The sequence below is a fragment of the Tamandua tetradactyla genome, chromosome 13 (assembly GCF_023851605.1).
Source record: "Tamandua tetradactyla isolate mTamTet1 chromosome 13, mTamTet1.pri, whole genome shotgun sequence".
NCBI lineage: Eukaryota > Metazoa > Chordata > Mammalia > Pilosa > Myrmecophagidae > Tamandua > Tamandua tetradactyla.
Genome location: NC_135339.1, coordinates 74,826,599 through 74,854,445, shown reverse-complemented (window position 1 = coordinate 74,854,445; position 27,847 = coordinate 74,826,599). Strand labels below are relative to the sequence as shown.

Genomic DNA, 27,847 nt, shown 5'->3' with positions numbered 1-27,847 from the left:
ATTTGAGGGGAGAGCACAAGCCCCCAGCGTTAATGGTCTCAGGAAGACTCTGGAAGCCAGGAAGGCATAGCTGGTCCTAGGTTGCTCTCCTCTGGGAGAAATGGATGAACCACAGCTGCTTACTGAGCGCTGCTTACTTGTGCCCAGATTTAGAGCTAAATGCTCCACATGGGTTCTCTCATTCAGTCCTTACATCATTCTCCCAAACAAAGGTAATCTTACCATCCCTAACTTATAGGAAAGGGAATTAGGGTATAGGGAGGCTGATTACTGGCTGAAGCTCACACAGACAGCTTGTAAATGGAGCAGCTGGGCTTCAAATCTAGACAGTGTGTTTCCAGCACCTGAGTCTTGGCCATTTCGCTTCTTGCCTCCCATACCTCTCATTGCCTTACAGTCCTGAGCATCTGATGGGGGCTCCAAAGCCCCTTGGAGTCAGGGTGGGGGGTGGGGGTGGGAAATGAAGTCACTCCTTTTGGAACAAAGCTTAATTGATATATTACATTTTTCTAGGGATGGTCTTTCCTTGGGAAATGAACATCAGCATCACAGGGGTTAAGCCCGCAACTGTTAGAGGCTGAGTGAGAATTCTGCTCCATTTTAATGATCCAAGGAGTAATGCGAGTCAGCCCTATATGTGATTCTTGCCCTTGAGGAGCTCCTATGGGTGGAGAAGGTAAATCATGATAGATAACCATGTTTAATCAAAAGAGGGCGAGGGTTGCAAAGGAGTTTGCATTGCAAAATGGAGGAGTTGCAAGTCACCTGAGAGATCAGCCTTAATTATTAATTTACAGATGGAGAAATAGGGGCAGAAAGAAGGAAAACAATTTTTCCAAGGTAATTCAGCTAATTTAGAGGCCAAGCTGGGGCCAGAAATGAGATGTCTCCACCCTCCCAGCCTCATAGCCATTCTTCCACCTTATGCTGTAAGTGGTGGGAAAGATGGGGAAGAAAGCGGTGGGCAGAAAAACTCTTCAGGAAAGGCTTTTCCTCCTTTGGAGAACCCCCATCCTCATCTTCCTTCGAGCATGTACTTTCACTATGCATTAGAGTTTTGAGCTGTAAAAAACAAAACAAACAAACAAAAACCACAACTCTTCAGGGAAACAGGAGCTTGGCGGGACCTTGAAGAAAGAGTAAAATAAGGCTACTCAAAGAGGACCCTCCAGGTAGAGGACGTGGAATGTGGGAAGGCTGGATGGTAAGTGGATTGCATCTCCCAAACCAACTCTTCCTGATGGATGAAGGCTGTAGAGAATGCTGGGGTGAAGAGGATTCTCAGGATGAAAGAGAGCCAAGATCAATTAGCAATAGATGTCACTGTTGGAATAAGATGTTCTTAAAAGACCATAGCTAGTTGGTCGCCTGTTAGTTCTCTTGACCTATTGACAGAGCCTGGTTGAGGCTGGGGGCTGGGGACTCACTGCAATTTATTAATTTATTTTTCATGAACAATTTCGTGTTCATTCAGACTTGCTTTGTGCTGATATCAACAGGTGCCCTGCGTCTATTACAGGGGAGCCCTCACCTGCCAGAGCCCTCCTTGCCTGCCCTGCATGGGAGGCGGCTGGTCCCAGGGAGTCCTGGCAGGGCCCAGGCAGGGGGAGAGCAGAGCTGCAAAGCAACACAGCCCACGGAATAGCCACCTGCCTCTTGCATCTCAAATGGACTCCAATGGCCACAGCACGGAGATGTCTCATTTCGGTGAGTTAGAGCCATTTCAGACTCTGTTCACCTGTAATGAGTGTGATTCTCTGGAAAACATTACTATATTAGACATAGTGTCTGCCCAGTAGGGGAAGAGGACAATCTAAAAGCCAGAGGTCATGACGTTTGATCTAAGTGTTGGCTTTGAAATATGCCAAACTCCTCTGGAACCAACCTGGGTCAGAGAGGGCCTTTATTCTTCTAAGAAAGAGAAAACTTCAGGCCAAGGGGAATGAGCAGCTCAGCAGCCTGGTAGTGGAGGAGGTCTGTGGGGCCCTTGGGCTGAAGCTGCTGGAGTGTAGATGCGTCCTGGGGGCCCAGAGGCCTGCCAGGGCTGTGTGTGGGGGTGTGTGGGGGTGTGGAGAATGAGACTTTACCTGTCTGTGGCCCCTTTCACACTTTACCTTGCATGTGTAATCTGACCTACCGCGGGGTGTGCGGGGTGTGGAGAATGAGATTTTACCTGTCTGTGGCCCCTTTCACACTTTACCTTGCACGTGTAATCTGACCTACCGCGTGGAAGGCTTGGGTGGTGGGGCTGGGGGTGGGGAGCGTGTTTGAACCTGCCCTACATCCAGGGCACCCTCTCCTCCACCCCGGGACCAACTCCCAGCCACTCGGCTGCAGACTCCAGCGTGCATTTGATTGTCTAGAGCACATCAAACAGCCTAAGTCTCCATTGTAAAAGTTTTACAAGAAAATCATTGAAGGCCAGCCGAGCTAGCCTTATTCTTTTCTCCTTAAATTCCAAACCGGAGCTGATACTCTCGATTCCCACTTTTTGGTGCTGGCCAGAGACAGAGCGCTGGGCTGTCGAGCCGGAAGCCTCGGCCCCTGGATCATTAGACTTGCAGGCCACGGCTTGGGGGATCGAGTGATTTGGACATATTTTATTTAACCAGCTTAGTAAAAGGTAATATTCAGCAGCTGTGATCTATAGCAGAATTACAATTTTCAGGGTCAAGGAGGGATTTTGATATTAGGAGGTTGGGCAGAATTGCTATGAAATCTCATGAGCTGTCTTTAAAAATAAATGAGAAAATAGGTTATCCAAGAGTCATTGTAAGGGAAAAATCAATAGGCAGTGTCTATTCACTTGGGCTATCAAAATCCTTGAAATTTGAACAAAAGTTTCACGTTTAGTGAACTGTAGGTTTTGAAATATCAGTGCTGGAGGCTCGGTGGGTGCAAATTCATTGTGCTGTGCATCCAAACGAGGCAAGCCTTGTGAAGCTGCTCAGTTCCCTCTGAAGAGGTGTAAGTGTCTTGGTGACCAAATTAGACAGGTAAGAGGAGACTCTTGGAAAAAATCATTTTACCCAAGGCAGGCAGGCTGTCCCCAAACCCTTGAGCAGCACCAGTTGTGCCGGGAGCACTAATGCAGGTGTGGCTGATGGCTGGGTGTCCCTCGGCCACCCTGCCCTTGTCTAGGAGGAATGCGGTTTGGATATGTTCCCTCCTGCACAATTCACAGTGTCTGGGCCTTTGACTGGAAGCAAATGATAACTTAATGGGGAGACTCTTGGTTGTGAAATTTTGGCTGAGCATGTTGACTGGAATGATACAAATTTTCACCCATTCATACATTTTTTTCTTTCACTTATTCAACAATAACCTACAGAGGGTCCTCTATGTGCAAGGCCCTGTGCGTGATCCTGGTACAAAAGGGAGAGTTAAGATGGACCTTGCTGTGCTTGGCTTCAAAAAGCATCCAGTCTAGCAGGAAAGGTGGACATTAAAAAATAAACACAGAAATAAATACTTGATTACACATTGTGCTAAGGAAAAAGGTAGGCTAGGAAAGAATCAGGTGGACCTAACTGAGTTTGGAGGGACGGCTTAGTGAAGGCCTCTCTGATGGCATCATTTAACCTGAGACCAGGAGGATAGGCAGGAATTGGCCAAGGTAAAGAGAGAGGGAGTGGGGAACATTCCAGCCTGAGGGACTGGTATAGGAGATGGTTCTAAGGTAAGAAAGCGCTTGGGGTGTTGGAGGAAGAGAATGGAGGGCAGGGGGCTGGAGCAGGAAACTGAGGAGCAGGGGGCACAGACAGAGTAGTGAGGGGCAGGTGTCAGGTCACACAGGGTTTGATGAGCCACACGAAGGAGTTCAATTGGGAAGGTTATGCCAAATCAAAGCGTTCTGAGCAAGAAAGTTCTGTGGTCTGATTTTGTTTTCACATAATCACTCTGGCAATTGTGAGCTTGGACAACCTACTAAGTAGCAGTGAGGAGAGCAGGCAGGAGGCTAAGGCAGTGACTCAGGCAGGTGACAGCAACTTGGACTAGGGTGGGTTGTGGTGACGCAGAGATGCGGACTATGGTTTCACCAGCATTACTGGGAGAGCACAGGGCATCATTCTTTCTTCTGTATATTCCTTTTTTTGGGGGTAGGGGAGGGTGTGTGTGCATGGTCTGGGAATCGAACCCACATCTCCTGCATAAAAGGCGAGCATTCTACCACTGAACCACCCGTGTGCCCTTGTATATTCCTTTTAATTGACAGTAAATTGGGGACACCAGCCACCATTTCTATTCCCTGGTGTCCTTATTTATTTGAATCTCTTTTTTTTTTTTTTTTTTTTTTCTTTTTTTTTTTTTTTAAAGGAAAGACAGAGAGAAGGAAGGAAGGAAGGAAGGAAGAAAGGGAAACATCTTTAAACATTTTCTTGTTTTATTGTATTTTGTTTTTTTGTTTTTGTTACATGGGCTGGGGCCGGGAATCGAACCGAGGTCCTCCGGCATAGCAGGCAAGCACTTTGCCCGCTGAGCCACCGCGGCCCGCCCTGAATCTCTTTTTGATAGATTCTGTTGGGTCCCCTCCATCATAGGGGATTCCTTCAAGGATCACTGATTTATCAAGGGTCCAACAATCTTTATGAACTCCAGCATTGCTTGCAGACTGAGTAAATACTATATCTTGCATATCTGATTTTTTGAATTTCTGCGGATGTGATAGTTACGGGTTCATTTAAAAGCATTTTATCACAGCATTTGTCATTTCTCCTAGCGTCCATTTTCTCAAACAAGGAAGCATGAATATTTTTTTGAGTAAAAGATGTCCTCGGAATCCCTTCAGAAAGCCATACCCTTAGCCTTGGGTAGGCCTCAAACCAGCTCAACCAACCAAGATGACTTTTTCACCTCTCCAGACCACTCTGTAACTGAATTCCTGTGGCAGTTAATTGCTGGGTAACTACTGGATTTGCCTCACCAGACTGTAAGCTCGGGGAACGATAGGAACTCTGTTTTGAGGTTCAATATTGCTTTCCTGATTCCTGGCACTGCTAAATGTTTTTAACCTTCAGTGTTAAAAAAAATAATTTAAAAACATTTTCAAGGGGAATAGTTTTTTAAATGAGTGAACACATGAATATCTTTCCTTTATTTAACCTGAAGGTATTCTTGAGGTGTTTTAAGCCTATAATCATGAGGAATCTTTAAAGACAACAAAATAAAAGCAACAACAGCTCCCTGCCCAAGTATTATTTGTCCAGCATGTTGCTATAGAGCAATGCATTTCTCCAGGATGAGTGCGAGGGTAAGAGGTTTAGCACGTTTTCCATGTGTTAGTGAATGGAATCTTCATGTGGATCCTCAGGGTGGTTTCCCTATTTTACATTTGAGGAAACTGAGACTCAGGCAGAGATTAGAAGCTCACTAAACTGGTAAGGGAAGCAGAACTCTGCGATCACTGTATGACACCATATCCCTGGGCAATTGAAGAAAAAAACCCATATTCAAAATAATCTTCAATGTGATCTTTTAAAGTTTCATTATTAAAAAAAATGACAGTGTCTGTATTCACAGGTCAAAACTGTTACAGAGCACTGTACTGAAAATGTATCACTACCTTTCAATTAGAAAGGGAATAGAGGCAAGATAAATAATTCAAATGCAATAGATGGGGACAATACACTTTGGAATTAGGCATTTTATTTAACTCACCAAACAATAAAAGTTAGCTCAGGAAAGAACAACAAAAAGTACTTCTTGTACTAAACACATGTAGAGTCACATTTCCAAGAAATCTAATGAAAATAAATTTAATGGAATACAGCAAATAAATAAATTTTTACACACAATAACCCTGTGAATATTAGAAAAAAATGTGAGAGTTCTGGGGAAGGAGCCATTGGGTCTGGGGGAAATTGGAACTTGAAAGCAATGCCTGAATGAGATGTAAGAAACAGCAGCACATTAATGAAAAATAGTAACAGCAGTCTAATTCCTCTCCCACACCCCCTTGGTTTTAGAAGCGATTTCCCTCCAATCCCGAGACTGGCTCCAGGCACCGTTTCTGACACCCACAGCCTAAGTGATCCAGATAATGTAATCGCAGCCTCGTTAGGAACCATGAAATTGCAATTCCTCGGGGAAGGAGCACTATCTCCATTACAGAGAAGAGCAATTAATTAGCAGATCTCAGTTTGACATGACTATGTCCTACATGAGTTCTAATCCCACTCTGGAGCAGCTCTCTGGCTTAATGAATTATCGAGAGAAAATTGAGACGGAGTCAAAAGACGTCACTCAAAATTAAATGAGATGAAATACACTAAAAAATAAAATAAAATGATAGAGAAACCATCTATTATCCTGGGGAGAAGTTGGGGGGAACCAAATGGGGTTTGGTTTCCCTTCTCCTGAAATCACACTGCTAAGTATGCAGTTTATTTGGACTCCGTTGGAGACAACTCCACGGAAACCGACTCATTCTTCCATTCCATAAATGTTATCTTTAAGCGGTGACACTTTTATAGAACACGGCAGGGTGCTACTTTGGACCCATCCAATCCTTGGGCAATTGCATCCTCAGACATCAGGTAAGGCAGTTTGAATGCTGCTCTTAAAACTTCCATAATGGTAGTGCTGGAAACCATTCTGAAATGGTGAGTCCTTTCTCTTGGAAGTGTAAATGGAATCAGGATTTTTATCATCCTTAAGAAGAGGATGTCATTCAACTCAAACCTGGTTGCCACCAACCCTCCTGAGTGCTGGGACCTTTGTGCTGAGCTCCAAAATCCCGAGCTTCACTGGAAATAAAATGGAGGGACACAGAAGTCAATGACTGATCTTCATGCACTGGAAGGCCTCAGTTCTTGGGGATGACTGAAGTGTTTCCATTTCACAACTTGCCTGGATTCCAAATAAAATCTCTCTGGGTGCTTAGGCCTCGTCTGTATCTATGGGGGTCTTTCGACTGGGGCTTCACTTCTAGAACATCAAAAATACCTGGGGAGAGATCGACTGGACAGTGGTGGTTAAATCTATGTGAAGGAACTGGAGTTTCTCTGGATGCCAGTCCAGCTCCCCATTTGTGGGTCCAAGACTGTGGATTGGTACCACGCATTGGTTTCTAAATCACTTTCATGCATTTTATCCAGGTGCATCTTCATAATGTGCCTGTGAACTAGGGAGGGCCAAGCACAGTGTAAATTGCCTGGTTTGCTGATAGGGAAATGGATGCCCAAGAGGCAAAGCGACTCATTCAGGCAGGAACAGCTACATAATATGTGTGACCCTGTGCAAAATGAAACTGTGGGGCCCTATGTTCAAAAAGCAAGAAAAAGAAACTTTTTCCTTTCTTCTCTGTTCTCTCTCTGGATCTTGTCATGATGTTTTTTAATTTGCTACTTAATATTGTTTCTAATTTTAAAATTTAAATTATTAGCATGAATTTTATAATTTACTTTTATATTGTGCAATGCCAGTTTAAAATGCAAATATTAACACGTATGCAGAATCACCAGAATTACACACTTGGTATCTTGTGGCTCGTCTCCAGAGCTGGCCAGAAGAGACAAACCAGAGTCAGGAAGGTTAGAAGGAAGAACAGCAGATTCTCCCAGACATGGAGTGGCTGATTGGACCCTCCCTCAAGTACAGAGATTGCCCCTGTCCTACCCTGTGGCTTGGGCATGCACATGCACACGAGCCTGGTTGCCGGGTTCCCCCTTCTGCCAGCTGCTGGACTGATATGCTTTGTGCCACAGAAAAGAGGTGGGGAAATTGAGTCAGCACCTCCCCTTTCCATGGGCCTGCTGCTCCAACCCAAAGCATGTGGGCAACCCCCAAGGGCATTGCAAGTCTTGTGCCAGGATGCAATAGGTATGCCAGATACCTGGATCGGGGTGGGTAAGAGGCTCGCCCCTGCTGAGTCACCCACGGAAGGTGCCATGGTACTGTCAAGTCCAGAGTGGGGACTACTGCCACTATACTTGACCCCAAAATGCCACGAGTGCACATACCTGACCTCTCCCCTCCCCATGCCTGGACCCGGGCATTTGTTGGGGGCTGGGTGACAGTGGTTTGTGGGAGGCTGAGCAGGGCTACAACTTCAGGGGATGGAGGAGCCAGCAGCTTAGGGTCTGACCCAGGAAGTGGGGAGGTGGTGGGAAATGGACTAGCAGGGCAGAGGCTCCAAGTTCCAGGACATACTCCATTGTCCCATTGAACTTCACTCACAAAACTGTTTTTAAAAATAGTTTCAAAAATACAATGATTAAGAATTTAAAGACGGTGATCGCAAAGTATTAAATCCCCAGCACAGATACCTATGAGACAGCCTTGCATCTGAGACCACTCAGCACACCGGGACACCTGGTCTTCTAGACCAGAGGCTGCCATCCCCCAGAGCCCCTGGCCCTCACTCTGCCAGGAATTTTCACTGCCATGAATGGCCTGGTGCCAGCAAGAGAGACTTTGAGCCTAACTTTCTCCTTTGCTGCACGAGAAAACCAAAGCCCTGACAGTATGACTTGCATAAAGCCACACATCAAATGAGTGACACAGGGGCTGCCACTGTGCTCGGGGCATGAACGCACTTCAACCACAATCACCAGGAACCCCTGAGTAGCTTCAGGGTTCCACCCCTTCAGGGTGCCTCCCCCCACCCCTCTCCCAGTTCTTAACCAGCAGTTCCTTAGTATCCGCAGCCAAGGAGTAGCTGCAAGGTGGGGCCTCCAGTGATTACTTAATTCTTTCTCACGAGATTCTGAGATTCTTAGTGTGTGTCCGGGGTTGGAGGAGGTGGGGGGCCAGTCATGGTGGGTGGGAAGGGATTGCAGGGAATTGAGGATGGAAATGCTTTTCCCAGGTGACATTAGGTTCTTGGCTGAGGATCCCTGGGCATCTTCTACCCGCTCCCACATTCTGGCTAAGAATAATCATAGCCAGCGGGGATGGAACTGAGTTTTTCTGTACGTGTTGATATAAAGAATGTGACTGAGGAACCTTAGCCCCAGTGGTGCAAAGGCCACTGGCCCTGTGGTCAGGCCACAGCCCTTCTGAGCCTGAGCGGGGGCAAAGATCTGGCCTGGAGTTGTCGGATGGAGGAAGGAGAGGGAGGTGGCAGGGACGAGGAGAGGAAGATGGCAAAGATAAAAGTGCCCTATTGTGGTGCCGTTTGAAGTTATGCTTCCGTGCACAGAGAAAGAAGCCACACAGGAGGCTGGAACCTGGCGTCCACCTCTGGTCCTGCCGCCCGTTTGCCATGACCTTGAGCAGGTCTCATGTCCTCTCTGTGCCCCATTTCCCCATCTGAAAAGGAAATTGGCCAAAATGACCCCCCCAAGTCCATCCAGCTCAAGGGTTCTGTGAACCTGAGCGTCTCCACCTGGTAGGCTTTGGCCAACACAGACACTGATGCCAAGGTCACTCACAAAGGCCGGACACGCGTGATGCATTTGCTGGGATGGCTGCGCCTCCTGTCCCTGAATTCTACACACCCAGACATCAAAGTCTCCACTGTCTGGGGCCGGGGTGGGGGGAGGGGGACCAAATCAGCCCCTTGCCCAAATCTGGATTCTGCTTCTATTTTCCTCCTCCCGCATGGGGACAGAGAGAGAAGAAGAAGGAGAGAGAAGCCTTTGAAAACATCTCCTGCTCCATTTCCTCGCTGCTCGCCGCTCATTGCTTAGCAATTCGCTTCCCCGGCCGAGCCCCTCTCCCGTGGTGCACCTCTTAGCCACGCGGCAACTTTTTTCTCTTTTATGATATTTTGGGTTTCTGATTGCCCGCCAAGTCAAACCTTTATCATTTAATAAGCAGCAGAAAAAGAGAAAAAGGAAAAGAAAAAGAAAAAAGAACCCTGCAAGCCAGCTATAGTCTAAACAGTCCTTGTCTGTATGCTTTTCCTCTCCTGGGACAGTCCTGCATGCAGGGCCGGTGCTAATGGGGGCCTAAGCACTGACCCTACTCATCCCCCATTGGGGTTCTTTGCAAACGCAGCCATGGAGATTGCTGGAAGGGATGGACATAGAGTACTGTCTGTCAGGAGATGGTTTTGCCAAGTAATGCATGGTGAGAAAGCAGGATCTCGGGGGGCAGCAGTGGAGGCAGCCGAGGCAGGGGCGTCTCCACCTGATTTTGAGGTCCTGAGAGTGACCTGATTGAGATCATACACAAGTCAGAACCCTGGGAACAAATACAGCCTTCTGACCCATGGCCCCAGGGCCCTGAGATTATGTGATTCGTTTTCTTAGTTACTTCATCACATGTCCTCAGGGCACATAGTAGTTGCTCAATACATATTAGGTGAAAATATCGGATTACACCCCCTTTGCTTCAAACAGGGAAAGGTTTGATTATTCAGAAGTTTTGTCGGGAACAAAAATGAGCTCACTGAAGGTTCTCCTCCCTCTCTAATTTCTCCTTTTCCTTAGAAAAGCAATCTAGAACTTGGAGGGGGCGGGGTGTTGCATGAAGAAGAGGAGATGGACATCGAAAGGGGAGAGGCTCTGAGGGTCACAGTGCCCTCCCTGGGTCAAGATGCCTGAATGGGCAGCGTGGGGTGGTCTGCTCAGGGCATAAAGGATCCATTTGCGCCCTTCCCCAAATGCAAAACTGAGCACTGCAGTGGCTTGGACTCAGCCTCAGCAGGGTCAGGAGATCTGGAACGAAGCTTAACTGTTCTAGCATCAGCCCGCCTTCCCGCCCTCTGTCCACCCTTCCCAGCACATGCACTGCTGTAGGAAGTGCACAGATCCCTCAGTAGGTTTCCTCTTCTTGGCAAAGTCCATCCTCAGATATCCATCTTTGCCTGAGTGCAGCCATGGGCCAAAGGAAAGTCCTCAAATAAGAAACACAGCCCTGGTCAAGGTGTGGGCTTCCTGGGCAAGTCTGCCTCCCAGATAAGCCATCTGTTACCCAGAAGGACAGCAGATCAGAGAAACCTCCAGGGTCTCCAGGGAACCAAGGTCCCTCTCCATTCTCCCAAAGACCACTCCCTCAGGTGGCAGGTCCTTCCTTTTTCTATACAAATTCAAATCCAAAATCTGCCCCCAGGAAAGGGTCAGACAATTCACCCAGAGCTATCCGTGGCTGACAGGACTGAAGCATCCTAGGATCTGCATTTTCACAGGATCCAAGGTTGAATCTTCAAAGGTGGGGCTGCAGGCATCTACCAGTGCATGGGGGTCTCTGGGCAGGGCCCAGGTTCACCTTTGCAATCGTACCTCCCTCTATGAGCCCTGCCTCGCCACTTCCTGCGTCCTGGGGCTTACAAACAAGGGAGTAAGACTGGCTGAGCTTTGGCCCCTGCTGATCTGCCTGCCTATGATAGCTGACATTTCTCCACTGCATTTAGCAATATCCTCCCCCAAGGAAGTGATCGATTGTACCCACATTCTTGGCAGCTCTTCCTTCTGAACGTGGAGGCCAGGGAACATTAACGGAAAATGAAGCCCAGTAAGCTGAAGTGCTCAGCCCAGCGGTGGGCACATAGTAGGACCTCAGTAAATATAGGCTGAGGGTGCCTCTGTGGCCCGGGTCCTCCGCAAAGCCTTCTGGAACAGCGGGTATTGGAGGTGATCGTTCTCAACTCTGTGGGGCCTCCTCGTGCAAAAACAGTCTTCTCTAGCTCAGTACTTTTCCTGGCGAAATAAGCTAAAAACAAAAGTTGGGGCAACAAAGCAGTGCTGAGCTAGAGAAAAGCCCTGGCTCCCTCTGGAACTGTCCCCTGGGGGACACACCTGGGGAAGGCCAGGGAAGGTGGGCAGGCGGGACGTGGGCTGCTGTCTTGCCCCCAGGAAAAGTCCAGGCTGCTCTCAGCAGAGCTGCCTGTGCAGCCGATCGATCGTGGCTTTGGAGCTGCGGAGCTATTATTCACGCCAAAGGGCCTTGTCTGGATGAAGAGAAGGAGGGGGTGCAGGAGTTCACTAAATCATAGTCCAGAGCTCTGCTTCTTGGAGTCTTTGCTTCTCTCTAGGATGCCTTCCTTATTTATGTAGCGTGAGTAACAAGGCAATTCAGGGGGAGAAAGCGCTTTCCCCACAGCATGCAGGGAACCCCTGGAGGCATGGAATTGCGGAGTGGGTATGTGTGATTTGGGCAGGGGTTCCAAGAGAGATGCAACCTGTCTTTCCCCTTCTTTGCGTCCCCCCTCCCCCCATGAAGGGGAGCAATGATGGGCCCAGGGTGGTACAAAGTGGAGCCTCCTTACCTGCGTCCCTCTTCCTAGCTATTCCCAGGGACAGGTCCTTTCAACTGCATCCTACTTCCTGGTGCTGGCGATCCCACCATCCTTCACCTGCACTCCATCTGCTTTCCTCACATCCTCCCACATTCCCAACCCTCTCGCCTTGCCATCTTGGTTTTGTGCTGCTATCTTGGTTTTGCTTTGCCATTCTGGTTTCACTTTGCCCTCTCAGTTTTCCTTGCCACCCTGGTTTTGCTCTGTTACCTTGGTTTTGCCTTGCCATTTTGGTTTTGCCATATTTGCAGCTGATCAGCAGGCTCTGGAATGTTCACCTCCTTACTGACCCAGAGTCCCAATGGAAATGGATAACCTCTCAGCTTTCTCTGTGTTGTCTCACCTCTGCAACAGGAGGGAAGACTGACTTGGGCTCAGCCACCAATTTCAGGACTTCACGGCCAGCACACTCTCACACACTGTTCTCCTGCCGGGGCCAGCCTGCTCTGGGTTACCCTTCAACATCACCCTTCCTAGGTTCAGTGCCTGTGGCTTCAAGAACGACTCCAAGTTGTCCCTGCTTAGTTCCCTGCCCCATGTGAAAAGGCTGGGAATCTTGTCTAAGAGCCAACTGACTGATGACATCATGTGGACGGCCATAGGTAGAGTAAAGCCACACAACCTAGCAAAGCGTCCTGGGCTCTAGTTTATAGTTAACAGGTTTAGCATAGGGGTGAGGGCTAGTTTGAGGTTGGCTTTGGTCTCATGCAGCACCCTCACTCAGGGCGTCTGGGAGCCAAACTTGGGATGCCAGAGTCAGCTTTCTTTCTGGAAAAATCATTGAGCATGTCTCAGGTGTGGAGGTCATCCCAAGTGGGGTAGGTTGTCATGTGGTCATTTTGGAGTGGGATTAAATGGAGGCTTGAGCCCCTCCAGAACCAGACATCTTTGGCCTCTCCACCCACAGTGATGGATGAGGGTGCAGAGCGAGGTCCGTGCCCGCTGGCCTGGCCCCTCCTGGGCCACAGCACCCGTAGGACCATCTGTCCTTGAGTGGTGATGCCGAGAGGCACTGTGCAGCGCAAGGGGTGTCTCTTTATTTCCCACCCAGGGCATAGCTGCCTATTGGTTCTGGTCCCTCTGGGAAAGAGAAAGTGCAAATAGGAAACAGGCTGAGAGAGCAAGGTCCCCCCTACTCCCCGACACTGACTGCAATGCCTCGGCTTGGAAGGGCCAAAAGGCGGCTGCCAGGGTTAGCCTTACACGGGGCATGGCAGGTGAGGCCAGCCAGCCATGGCGCAGAGAATGCCATCGAGTTCTGATTCAGGATGATGTGATGATGATGGTGGGGCTTTTTTGTACCAGGACCCTCAAGCATGTAGCCCCTGGAAAAGCAGATCAATTTACCAATGCAAGTCACAGAAAAGGAAAAGAGGCGGAGGCCAATCCCAGCACTGTTTGCAGTCGGCTCCAGTTGACTACACAGACGCCTGCTCATCCCAGCCTTGCACTTGCCGACCGGACACACAAAGGTGTTCCTTTAGGATGTGCCTCCTTACTCCCGCTCCAGACCACAGCGTTTCAACCACACTCTCAGGGAAAGGGAGAGGCAACGGAACTGAAGACTGGAGACTCATAGCGGTTCCTTTGAAACCAGCCCCGGCCACAAGCAACCACCAGTTCTTAGCTCTGGACTTCCCTTCCAAATACACATTTCTCCTGGGAAAGCTCCTTCCACTCGTAAGCACGGAGTGCTTCCACTAGGCTAGCAGTTCAAACTAAAGAGATTAGGAAATCATTGCTTGGATGCCGGCAAAAGTGGTTTAATTCTCAGCTACGTCGACAAACTGCCATAAATATTTATGATGGGAAATTTCATTATTTGGAAATTATGCTCTAAATTTCCAGCTAACTCCATGAAGAGCGCCTGCTGAACAGGTTGCAAATTAAGAACAATTATTTTTCTCTTCTGCATTTGAATATAACTTACAGCTAAAGTCATTTAAAGGGGTTACCATCAGCCTTAATTAAATATTAAAGTGTGCCTGTACCTGCTGCTATTGTTGCCCCCTCAAATAAGATATAACCTATTTTTGACAAGTTTTCATCTTTCTCTGTGGAAGACGCTACATGAAACCAAATCAGTGGCAAAGAGGAGAGTAATGAATAATCTATTTCATATTCCAACAGTACCCAGAGCTCAGAGTGGAAAAATATTCAGTCAGATGATGGCAGGAAGCTGCTGGGGTACCACATGACACAGCTAATGTTTAAATAATAATAATAAAAAAAGCGATAAACAAATCATTAGCCCTTAACAGTTGTTTAATGCAATTTGTTAATGAACGTAATGGTGGGGACTAATAATGAAAGAAAATAAAAACGTCTAAACAGGCGCCAAGTTGCTGGCGATGCGCAATTATTTCCTTGTCAAGTTTTTATGATTTAATGAGCTCCTCTGGGACTGACGGCTGTCAGTCAGTCGTGACTTTTTGACACCATTACAACTTCAAATACAGCAGCAGGCAGGCTGTTTTCCTCGGATTTGAAATACTGAAATGATCTGACAGTTTTAAAGAAAAGATGTGCAAAAAAAAAGGAGAAAGAGAGAGGGAGAGAAAGACAGTAGCTTTTCCTTTTTTCTCCTCCCTCCTGCACCCCCCACCCCCACCCCCTTCTTCTGTGGGGCAGATAATCTCTGGATGCTGTTTGGTAATGAAAACCCAATCACTGAGGTCATTATCTGATGAGGTTTTGGGAACAGGCAGGCTTTTTTCCCCCTCTTTATTTCTTTACTTAATGATAACCCTCAATGGGCTTGCCCCGCGTGGGACGGCCAGAGCTGCACAATTTTGTTCACCATTAATTTCGGCCTTTGAAGCTCAGGGCTCAGAAGCAGTAGCAAAGCAAACCCCCCACCAAGCTGGTTCCAAAATAAGACAATCCAGCCTGCCTTAAACAGAATAGCAAATGGCCTCCCAGCCTAGGCCTGGCAGCTGACGTCAAGCCCACTGCATTTGCAGACATTTGCCTTCAACGTCCAACATTTAAAACTCTTTACAACTTAAGAGACTTTAATTAAATTGCTTTTGATTCTGGAGCAGGGTTGAGCATCCGCTTTATTTATCCTGTCAGGGAAGCTGTTTCGGCTGCATGAATTTTCTACCGCAAGGGCTTCCTTCCTCACTTCCTCCTCCTCCTCCTCAATGCCTTCCCTCCCACCCCCCAAACATCATTTTTAACAAAGGCTCCCAACTTGAGACTATCCATCCGTTGAAATCGACATTTTGAGTACCTAGAACCTTTCCTTTCGCAGATCTACGACTTGCTTTGATTTTGTGGTCCTCCTGTTTTCCCCAGGGGAGCAGGGAAGGAGGGAGAACCGTCTGCCCTCCTAGGGGCTCCTTTGATTTCTCCTCCAGCGTCCAGGAGGGCCAGCGCGGAATTCAGGGGACCTGTAAACCGGCTTCCTCCCAAGCGGGCTGCCTGACCACCCGGTTCTGGGAGGTTGCTCTGGACGTGGGTTTGATGGAGCTGTTGGGTCGAAGGCCATCTCTTCACCTTCTCCCCACTCCCCAAGTGCTCTTGGGCAGTAGGTGAATTGGTGCAAAACCCCAGGCAAGAGCTGATGAAGAGAAAGAACTCGAAAAGAAAACAAAAGCCATGGAGGGGTGAGCATTGCACCGCCCTCTCTCCCATCCTCTACTGCAACATGAATGCAGGTTTTAGTGAAATATTTAGGAGCCAGCAAGTTTATATTATCAGATCGACTTTGCTTGCCAGGTGGCCTTGGGAAGCTTCTGCTGAGTAGTAGAAGGGATGGAGGCATGAGGAGCAGCTTGATAATTAGTCATCCACTTTAGCTAAGATCAACAGCTTCGAAGGAAACCACCAGAGGGGTTGGTATAATACTTTCCGACTATTAATGTTTCAGAATAAGGAGATTTTTTTGTTGGCTTGCTTGCTTTTTGATGGTTTCTTCAATGTTTTTAAGCACAGGATTCTCTTATCAGAACAAAAGATTCTTGCTGTGATGCATCCTTAAATTAATAGGAAATTTAGCCCAGCCTCCTGCTCCTTTGCTGTCCTACTTCATTCTGCCCAAATCCCACACCATCCCTCCAAAGTAAAGGCTCCAGCTTTATCTACACTAAATGACTTGGTAGTGAACATATGCAGGTCCCAGCCTGTTCCAGTAAGTACGATTTCTCTGGTGGATTTTGCCATATTCTTCATTTTCTCTCTAAGCTCTAAAGGTTCTGAGTTAGGGGTAAAAATCAGGTGCTGCACCCGGTGCTGGCATGCCATGGGCACAGGTGTTTAGCATTTCTTATGAAGGAAAAAGGATTGCTTTTCAAGGATTTTAAGTTCCAGTTATATGCAAAAGATAGTACGGACCCCATAACTGCCTAGGAAGTCTTAAGAAAAACACATCTTGCTTTATAACTAGGGAGTAAATGATCTCAACGTGGGCACCTTTAAGCCTGATTACAAATTAACTCATTCTGAGTGCAATTCCCGGTTACCTCTGACAACTAGTAAAGAGAGAAAATCACAAAGAATGTTAGAGGTTTAAATACATATTGGATTTAGGAAGGCTTTGCTAAATCTGTCAGTAAAAAAACAAAGCCATCTTTAAAAAAAAAAAAACATTCTGCAATCGCTTATTCTTTTAAAAGAGGTTAGTAGTGAACATTTTCCATGAAGTTTATTTCTAGTCGATCATCCTATAGGACTGCATCAAATTTATAATCACAGTTGAAATTTCACGCTGATGGAGTCATGTTCTTGCTCTTACTGAAATATTCATGTTCTCTTTACATACTGGGATGGATGTGGAGAGACCCTTGTCAGACCTTTTGCATGTATGAGGGTTGCTTTTGGCAGTGCAAATATTAAAACCGAAAGGATACAGAGATGCTTACACAGGTCAGGTAAGATGAGGTCACAATTAAATACTGTACCAGGGCTCCCTTTGCCAGCAAATTATGAGGCATACAGGATTTTTGGAAGGCAAGGAAATATATCGTGAGGCTGATAATCAAAAGTTACGACAAGTGGATATTAGGCAGGCTCAACAAAAATATTCTTGTATTAGAAAATGAAAAGAAATTAGGCAATAGAAAATCAGGGAAAGCCCTAAGTCAATTTCCCGCACACCTGACATCAAATACCCACCTTCTTAATGAAACCACTCAGGCAGGTTGAGTATATTTATTATGTCTGGGTAGGAACACGGGCTAGTTCACTGGAGCAATTCACTGGCTCTAGTCCCTGTTTTTCTCTGCACCTGTATCCTTGGACACCACAGAAGGGCAATCTGGTGACAAGAGATGTGTGACAAACAGCCGGCCACTGAGCGCTGCCCAGGAGAAGTTCCCTTCTCCCAAACCAGGACCCCTGGCAGGTTCACAGGGCAAGGCTGTTTTGGTCAGTTGATGAAATTACCAACAGGCAAATCAACATTCACCTTCCTCCATTGAAAAAAAATTAAAAACAATTGGGGTGAAGACAACCTAGTAAAGGAAGTCAACCCACATGCAAACAGGGATGGAAAAGATGTTTACAGTCTTTGCACTTCAGCTGAACGGGGTTGAGAGGGCAGGCGGGACCACGCAGGGCCTGTCGGCGTGAATGGGCGATGCACGTGCCCGTCCTGTCTCAGCCGCGCCGGACCGCCGCTCTTGCTGCTCGTCAAGGACAACAGAGACATCAGTGTCTTCTGACAGAAAAAATAATGGCCGTCAGGGTGGCGATGACCACGAAGATGGCCAGGCTGACGACCAGAATGCGGTTCTGGATGATTCTAGGAGAAAGCAAAGGGAAAAAAAGTCCACAACAGAGAAACTGGAGGCTGTTCTAACAAAGGCCACCTAAGGCCACCGGTTAATCCAACAGTAGCTTTGTGTGCGTGTGTGTGTGTGTGTGTGTGTGTGTGCAAGTTTGGGTCTGTGAGTATGTGAATGTGTGTACGCATGTGTGTGTGGTGTGATTTTACAGCTTTTTGGTTCTACAATTGATATCGGAGGCATTGAGTGACTCTATCAGTAACAGCTGCCAGACTGTACTTGGAGAAATGCTCACTGCACAGCTGAGCGAATCAAAAGGCTTTCTAGGCTCTGCGTACCATGTATTCTCTTAAGTGATCAGGGGCCCCATGCAGCTTTCCTTAATTTAAAATGGGAGACGAGGTTCTTTTTTTTCTTTTTTTTTTTTTTTGCAGTGTTTTCTGTTAAAGTAAAAGACTCCAAGGAAACATATGTCAGTAAGGTACTTACCTGTACAAAAATACCTAGGGAAAAGTAAAAGAGAGACTTAGGTAGAAAAGGATAGGATTAAGAAGCAAGTGTCAAATTTGCAGCTTAGGTGTAAAACCGTCATCTGTCACTGGGGCTCATGCTCCGCTCCGTTAAGCCAGGAGGAAACATTACATTTGCTCCATGGCAAAAGGATGGAAATGAGAAATAATAAAAAGTACCTGAAGAGACTTTTGTGCATTTGTGGGTGGGATCTTACTCATAGGGTTCCTAACCCCCTCAGCCCTGGCTCTTCTAAAGGCTAAGGGGTTCCCCATAACTTGGAAGGAGAACCAGGAGGGAGGTACGTACTCCGAGGTGCATGCAGAGAGATTCTAATGAAGCTATTTCATAATTTGTTTCTGATCCTGAGAAAAGAGCTGGACATTATAATGCTTTGTTGAGAATTTCAAAGGGAACCTGGGTCAGACAGACTGGCCCACGCTTGCTCTCACAGAACCCCACAGAAACAGATGAACACAGTGGCTGGAAGCCTAGCTGGCTATCTGCCCATCCTGCTAAAATACCATGGAAAATTCAGTCTGACCATCCTTCGAGAACCAAACAGAAATGCTGCCTTATTCTAGACAACAGTGGGCAGGAATCTTCCATAGGGAAGGAGCAGGGTGAGATTAAGCCGGATCTCCTACCCTCTTCGCTAGTGAATCTCTGCAGTGTCTTCCCAGCCTTTCCTAGCTTCTGGATGAGTTTATTTCCTGGAAGGACGTTGACATTGGATTGTAGTTTCAGTGGATGCCTCCACATCTCAGTCCCCTCCTGACCCCCTACCCACCCCCTTCCTCCCCAAACCTAAAGAGATGGATGGAAACTGTCACATCAGACAAACCCACTCCCTCGTGGCACCCTAAAAGGACTAGCTCCCTCTCCCCCTGACAGGTTACAAAACGATCACATTTGCTAACACGTCTTCCGCAAAACTGCTTTAGTGCCTGGGTCCACTGTCCTCACAGGAGATGAATGGTCGGCTTTGTCCTCATTTATCACATAAGGCTCAGCTAAGTCGTCTCGTTTATTTCTTCCCTTCCCCACTAGAAAGGCTGTGCCCTGACATTAATTCTTCTGCAATGACAGCTAATTCAGACTTCACAGACCCTATTTACTCAGGAAGTAAGGAAGAGTCTGTCCTCAAAATAAACAAATAAAAATAGAGAACTTCACAGTTTATTAAACTAAAGCTAATTAAGAACACTGATCGGTGCAAGTTGGTGGCTCCAGTTACAACCCAAACTGATGTTCACCCCCCTTTTCTCTGGAAGGGACAGAAGTCTTCAAAAACAGTCCCCGGATACTCCGTTTGCCCCAGTCACTGTCACAGTCTCTATTTACTAGTTACCTTGATCGGACTTGCAAAGGAAATAAGCAAAATTGAAACTCAGCAGTGTAACAAATTAAAAGCGTGAAAACTCTTAAAAATTCTGCCTTAAGTAATATATGGCGGTGTGTCTCTTGTATAGTTTGGCTGACAACCATTTTATTTGTGGGTTGAGGGCCCCAAGGCATCCATAATGCTAATTTATAAGAAATTAACTGTGGGTGTTATTCGTTTAATCTGAGGCCTGGATAGAAAAATGAATACATGGGAATCCTTATATCCTCAGCTTGTTCCTGGCCATCCAAACTGGGCTTCCCTCATTTCAGGCCCAAGAGGAGTGCACATCACCCAACACCCTCACCAAAGGCTCACAGGGTTAATGCACTCAGCACACACCTGACCCCAAGGTGTCGCCTCCTCACTGCTTCCTCTCAGAGGTTCAGAACGACCAGAATTTCCACCCCCTCCTTGGTGCGCCTGCAGAACTGGCTTCCCCTCCCAGCCACCTGCCCTGCCTCACTGGACTTTATACCTGTAGAGACCATGACGCGTCCACCCCTCTAATGACAGCAGTCTGCACAGTTGCTGGCACCCGGGTAAGATAAGTGCCCAAGGAACAATAAGGAAAGAATGCAGCCTGATAATTGTTCCATTCAAAGGAGAATGGAGGAGAAGTGCATGCAAATTCATGTACATGTACCTCTGTGTATAAAATTTAAAAGGTCAAATAAACCCCCCAAAGATGGAACTTCACACCGTAAAGCCTCCTCAGAGTACTTCTGGGTCTTCTCCACAGAAGATCCAGAAACGAGGAGGGTGCTGGTGGTGGAGACATCAGGAGGCAAGAGAAGGCATTTGCTTTCAAACCAAAGGCTGGCAGATATTTGGGATGAAGGGTACTCAGGGGCAAAAAAGAGTTGAGAACTAAGAGGGGTTGGAAGTAAGCTTGACCTGACCCTACTCAGGTCATTAACCCAGCTTTGGACCTCAAGGATGTGGGGGTAGAGATGGCTCCTCTAAGAACCAGAAAAGTGAGCTCTTAGGGCCCTGGAGTGGATGGGAGCAAATCAGCTTGGAGAGGGGAACAAAGGCTGCCACCGGAGCACCCATCTGCCAGGAAGCCTAGAGCACAGCCTCAGCCAGGACACTGCTGTAGGCAAAGCAGAATGCAGGGTTTGGACAGAATCAGAAAAACAAGTCGGGAAGAGGGGTTCCCCAGCTAGTGAGACAGAAATGGAATTGGAGGGGAAGCCCAAGGAAACTTCCTTCTAACTTTGGGTAAAGGTGGGGTGAAGGGGCTTTATGTTCTACTAGGTCTGCAGCAAGCAGTCTTAATCTCCCTTTTGAAAATGCAAAGTGTGTTTACCCAGTAAATAATTTAAGAAAGAATATACACTTGAAAGAAGACATCCATTGAAACAGCCAGGCTAAATTGCCTCCAGGCAAAAACTTGTGCATTTGCATGCTGCATTCTATTAAGTGAGCACACTGTGGCTTTAAAAGAATGCAGAGCCAAATTAAAAGGAATGTGGGCCTGAAACATCAAGGATTCTCCAAGTTTACATTATGAATCACAGTGCTGTTGATACAAGATGAATTAACCATTTACTTTGAGGATGAACTCACAAAGTACTATTGAAAATACTGATCCCCGTGTGGAAGGCAGGGAACGGCTAATCTTTCCATTGCCCGTCTCCTCCCCTCCTAGAAACAAGCTCCTGCATGTAGCAGCCGGAATCAGAGAAGACTGGTTCAAGTGAAAGAGGCAGGCTGGCACCTGGCACAGTTCTCTGCTCAGGCACTCCACCGGAGCAGGCGTTTCTAACATGCAGTTCCTCTCTGCTTCTAGGCACTGAGGGCATTCACCTACCCCTCAACCTCGGGTGTGGCCACATGTCTTGCTTTGGCCAATGAAATGTGAGCAAGCTTGGGTTGTCAGTTTCAGGTGGCGGCATTTAACTGCTGTCCTGATTTAGAAAGCTGCGCGTTCCAGAGAGTGCAGTACAGGACAGTAGAGAGTCCCTCTGCCTGGATCCCTGCATCATCATATGGAAGGCTAATATCCAGTGTATGCACCAGGACTCAGTAGACTTGGTATTAAGCCAATGAGATTTGGGGATTGTTATCACAGCGTGACAGAGGCTCTCCTAAGTGATCCACTACTGGCCCCTTTCTCTGACAAGAGGAGGTACTTGGCCAAGCCAAGTGAGGCTCTGGCTTAATGTCTTCCAGAAGCCAAGGCAGAAATATGTATTTTTTCCTTTCCTTTAAGAACACGGTTTTTTGCCTCCTTTTCAAAAGCTGGGATCCTTTTCTGTTGTGGTCAGTCATGACACTTCTTAGTGAAGAATTTTCCAGCCAGAACCAATGCCACTGTGTGTTGATGAATAATAATATAATACATGATGTTTCGGCAAGCTCAGGTAGGCATCCTGTTGCTGATGTATGCTGGGCACATTCATTCCTCCACTCCAAACATCCGATGTGACCTCTAGCTAAGACGGTTAGTATAGTCCCTTGGCCACAGCAATTGGAACAGGACAAGGCACGTAAATTAATTAGTCCAATACAGTGACTCTCAGAAACTTTGCTTGGAATTCTGGATCATCTGGATAGTGTAGGGTCCAGATCTGAAGGCCTGGATCTCCTGTAGCCATTTTGATTCCATGAGGGAAGCCAGCCTAAGAAAGAAGTGACCCACTGGAGGAGAGGAGAGTTGAAAAAATGGCAGAGAGATGGACCCCCAGTCTTCAAGACACGGTCAATCTCTAGGGCAAGTTGCCCTTCCTTTGGACTTTTAATTATGTGAGAAGACAAATTTATATTTTTCAAGTCAGTTTGAATTAGGTCTTCTGTGTGACTATAAACATTTTTAGGGTGATAAAATCAAGTCCCTGATAGTTTCAAAACCTGTTCCAAGAAGAATTTCCTGACCCTTTCTCCTGTCACTATTTCTCTGTGCATCTCTCTTACTGTTTTCATTATCACATGCTTTTAAGATTTTTTTGTTTCTGTGCAGGTTTCTCCTATATAAAAAAGGAACTTCTTAATCTCCTTTGTTATTTGTTTCCCCAGTGCCTAACATAGAGCTTGGCATAGACATCTGCAAAAAAAAAAAAAAAAAAAAGAAAAGAAAAAAAATCCTTGCTGAATGAATGAATGAATAAGAGAACCTACTTATATGTGCACACTTGAAGGTTCATAGAATGCTCTTCCTGGTTTCTAAAGGCTGCTTGTAGACAAGTGGAGCTTTAGCATCTAGCTATTAGCCTCCTACCCATTAAGGATGCCAGCAGTGTCCAAACCCTTTTACAAGCCTGCATTCATTAGCTGACGAGTGCACAGCACTCTACAGGTTCAACGAGACATCCTGTACATGCCTTCTTACCTGGCTGACTGGTCTTGAATACTGATGCCCCACAGCTTGGGGTCTGGCAGAATGGTAACAATTGATAGGACAATTAGCAACCATGAGAGCTCAGGGAAAACTCGGGGGCAAAGGAGCCTACACCTCTTCTTTCTGGGCACTTCCAAAACACAACAGTCTAAGGACAGGCTCTCCAAATTCTAAATCCAAGACATTCGTATTCACCAGAGAGAAATGAAAAGAGGAGCAGGGAGGGCTACACGGTTGTCATCAGTCTCAAACACAACCTTAAATTTGAAGTATTATTTTTAAGCCAGGTTCTTGGCTGCCTGAGCTAGAGTTATGTGGTTGTCATGCCACCTGATCATGCTCATCCAGGGTCTTTGTCTACAACTCTTTTGAGGAAACCCCAGCTGCATCCTGGGAGTTCTCATGGGGCTGGCCCCATTCTCTGATTCCAGGGGTGGACATATGACCCAGGCTGGCCTGGCCAATTACAGTTCTTGATCCCTTGCACTACTATTTGTTTGGGAATTGGCATATGACCGAAGCCAGAAAGAGTCTTCTTGAGATATTTCCTGGAGAATCAAGAAAAAAGTACTCTGTTCACTGAGACTGGCTACAGGGACAAGGTAAGCTGCTGGGGCTTCCTCCAAAGCCAGGGAGCCCGCCCGAAGGAAGCCAACAAGAGCAAGACAGAGCCAAGAGATGGAGAAAAAGAGACAAATTAGTGATGTCAGCATTCAAACCGTTGCATCCTGATGTGAGCACGAAACCTGAAGAGTCACATTTAAACTTCCCATAGGTACCCCAAAATTCCCTTTTGCTTTGAATAAGATTGGTTGGGACTCCTCTCACTTTCAATCACACAGGGCATAGCAGGGCGAATACTGTTACCCCCAAATTCATATCCACCCAGAACCTCAGTATGTGACTGTATTTTCTAGGATTTTTGTAGACATAATCAGTAAACGATCTTGAGTGAAATCATCCTGAATTTAGGGGAGGCCCCAAATCCAATGACTCGACATCTTTTTAAGAAGAGAGGACACAGAGAGACACCCAGAGAAGGCCACATGAAGATGGAGACAGAGATCAGGGTGATGGTGCCACACATGAAGGAATGCCTGGGGCCACCAGAGGACGAAAGAAAGAAGGAAGGATCCCCCCCACTACATGTTTCAGATCCCCCCATACGTGTTTCCCCGATGACATCTTGATGTTGGACTTCTGGCTCCCAGAACTGTGAGAGAATAAATTTCTTTATTCCTAAAGCTTGTCATGAGAGCCTTAGGACACTAAGGTACTGAGTTCTCAGATCCAGACCACAACACAGACCTCTTGGTTCCATGATGACTATTCTCCAGTTCTCCCCTCTGCTCCCATCCCTGCAGCTCACATTTGTTACGGATTTTTAAAGTTCTCTTCCAAGGACAGGATGCCCCCTGCCAGGTTCTCTAGAGCCTCTGCATTGAGCTTTGGGGCTCAGTCTTTAGAATCTGCTGGTTCTTTCATCTCAGATTGGTATTACCATTCATGAGTCGAGCAGGCAGCTGCCCAAAGCCATGGGATCTGAGACTACTGAGGGGGCATGTCCCATGAGATTTATGCCTCTGGGATAAGTCATTTAAAATAGGAAGAAAACCAGATGTTATCTCTGGGCCAACCTACTAAGCCCTCATCAGCCATTAATAGTCCATATTTGATGATATCAGTTTAGGTGCAGTCAGTCAGCTAAGAGCCCTGAGGGTATAGGAGACAGGAGTGGTAAGTTTTGATAGGTGGAAAATGAGCCAGCTCTCTAGAAAGGATAGGTGAGCAGCCAGGAGTCAATGCCTGAGCATCAGCATTTCTAGGTTAGGTATGTAAAGAAGACTTAGATTTCAGGCACACAGCAGCTTTACCCCATTTCCAAATTTCTACTTGGTTTAATGGAGGCCAGTAAACTTTTTCTGTAAAGGTCCAGACAGTAAATATTTTAGGCTTTGTATACTATATTGTCTCTGCTGCAAATACTCAACTTTGCCTTTTGGAGTGTGAAAGCAGCCTTAGGCAACTTGTAAATGAATGGGCATGGCTGTGTTTATTTACGGACATTGGAATTTGAATTTCATATAATTTTCACATGTCAAAAAGTATTCTTTTGATTTTTTTTTTCCAATGTCAAGTGTAAAATTAAAAACCATTCTTAATTCCAGGATCATACAAAAACAGGTAGTGGGCTGGCTTTGGCCTATGGCCCATGGTTTGGCCTGCCCGGGTCTAAAAGCTGTCGAGGACAGGGTGTCCTCATCTGGAGAGCAGTGAAGGTCCTTGGACCATGCCCAGGTAGCAATGGATGAGAGCAGCAGGTCTGGCCACGTTCCTCTGAACGGAAAGGAAAACGCAGAGTCCTTGCTCCCTGGGAGATGGCGCTGTGACAGTGAGCAATCAGTTACAGAGGCCTGACAGCAAGGACCACGACGAGAGTAATGCCAGCCCCGTGACAACCTGCTGTGTGCCCACAGTCCTGCCTATTTGGGGTGACCTGGAGGAAGTCACCCCATGACCCTTTGGGTTTCAGTCTTTTCCCAAACAAAATTGGCCAACTCACCAACCATCCCCCCGGGGGAAGGGGATTAGCTAATTAAAGATTATAAAGCACTTTGAAAGGGTAGAGCCCTTTCCATGCGTGCAGACAGCAAATAATTCTATGAAAGGAAATGCCTTTTCAGGAGAGATGAGAGCCACCAGTTGTCAGAGACTGGAAGAGCTGCCCGGGAAACTTCCAGTAGCTGGTGGAGGGAGGTGGGCCAGGAAGTTGCTGCCACCCCAAGCCAGCCAGGCCTCTCCTTTCCACAGGCTGGCAGGGTCTGTCTGGGCCTCACATTGACAGTCTCCCCAGCAGGGCTGAGCCTTCTCTCCCAGGTGGTAACATAAACATCAAAAGGAAAGGGAGGGCGTCCCATTGGCTGGCTCAGGGATACCTTTCCAGCCTGGGAAGGCAGCCAACAAGTACCTGTCAGAGCCCACTGATAACTCCGATGGGTTTTGATCAGTGATGTGTAGTTACACTGCACTCTACGTTGCCAAATGTGTACATCAAATTTCAGCCTGGGCATACCACCGCCACTGCCATTCTTAAATATGGACTCAGTGATGGCAGGGGGCCTGGAGAGAGGTTTCTCTGGTTAGGGTTTTCAGATAGGATCAAGGCGGCCGCTTCAATCAAAGGGCTTGGAAAGAACATGAAGAGAATTAAATAAGGATGCTCTAGAAATGCACAATATACCTTCTCGCTCACAGGTTTGCTGACTGAGTGGAAAAGGGCTCCATGAGCCAGTCCAGTTTTTTCATTAGTTCTCGGAGGACACTGAGGCCCTGAGGGGTGAAGGGACTGGTGCAAGTCAACCACTAGGGCCCAGGGAGGTCTTCTGAGTCCTAGGTCTGTTCTTGTTTCACTGTTACACTCACTCTCATTCGACTGGCCAGAGCCACTGAAGCTTCTGCAACTTAATGTCCTCTTTTATTAGAAATCATTGCACAAAAGTCAAGGAACACAACTTAAAAACTCCCAGTGGCCCCTACTTCTTGCTAAGTCCAACCAAATCTCACTTCTAGATAAAATGAAGAGGGGAACATGAGGTGTCTGAGACTAGTGGTCCCCAAACTAAGATTACTCCCTTAAAAGGCCTGCCCTTTCCTCGGAGATTATGTCTTTCCTACTTTCTTCACTGTGAAAATGTCCTTTATTCTATGAAATGATGGTGAGAATGGATGGTAGTTTGTTTGATGTCCTTACTTGGCAAAATAAAAAGAGGACAATCCTCTGTAAGTCCTCTGTTTTGGAAAAAAAGTACCAATCCAAGAAATCTGAACGCTCATGAACCACAGAGCTGGAAAACCCCACCCAGCTCTCCCCTCTGATGATTCCTCGGCAGGACCCTCTTCACTGTGGAGCTCATGGTGATGGCAGTGATGACATCAACTTCTACAGTGACGACAGCAGAAGCAATGACAGTGGCTACACCCATCCTGGCCATGCAATTTGTTGGGCGTCCATCTGGCTGGACACCATTCTGACATTTTCTACCCAGTGCTTCAGGGACCCCTCACAGCTGCCTTATGGCTGGCCTGGAGAATACCATCATCCCCATTTCACAGAGGAGGTACCAGAAGCCCCAGCCCACCTTTCCAGACTTCTCTCCTACCACTGCCCGGCACACAGATAATAACACGGCTGTTTTTACAACTGGTTTATCTTATTTTCTCTACCAGGTTCTACTCAGTTCTTTGAAGAACGAGTCTCTGACGTCTTCATCTTTATAGTCTTCTCCATGGAGACAGTAATTGGTGATGCAAGTTTATTTTTGTTTGGCTATGGTATGCTAATTAGCCAAAGTCAACCATCTCTGTACTTAGTGCCTAATGTAAATACACAGTAAATTATTGAGATAATTAATACTCGTTTTTACTCAGTAGCATATCTCGTAAACTTTCTCCAGGCACCAGCACACGGGCTTTTATGGGGCTGAACTGATCTCGTCTAGATAAATGCATTGTCCCCTGATTACTCACCAAGAGAATGGCAAGCGTGTGCTGGGGCCCCCTCAAACATCAATGCTTGCCCACAGAGGGGTTGCCAATTGCCCAGTGACCTGTATCATAAGATTAAAAAAAATTATTTCTACATGGTTTATTATATAGGTTAGGGGATGCGCTATAGAATAATGTCACGTCTGCCGACA

General features: G+C 46.8%; 1 protein-coding gene across 5 annotated transcripts in view; it reads right to left on the bottom strand.

The window, feature by feature from the left end:
* Positions 1–17,323: 17,323 nt before the first annotated feature.
* The window catches only part of VTI1A (vesicle transport through interaction with t-SNAREs 1A), a 380,272-nt gene continuing 369,748 nt past the window's right edge, over positions 17,324–27,847 (bottom strand). For 4 of the 5 annotated variants that reach the window (XR_013161750.1, XR_013161751.1, XM_077126038.1 and 1 more), the window contains one exon: positions 17,823–17,930. Coding sequence is in view for 1 of the 5 variants with exons in the window: in XM_077126035.1 (XP_076982150.1) it covers positions 17,837–17,930 (94 nt within the window). In the remaining 4 variants the exon portion in view is untranslated. Of the gene's footprint in view, positions 17,931–27,847 lie in introns of all 5 variants that reach the window. The other variant, XM_077126035.1, reaches the window with a different exon arrangement.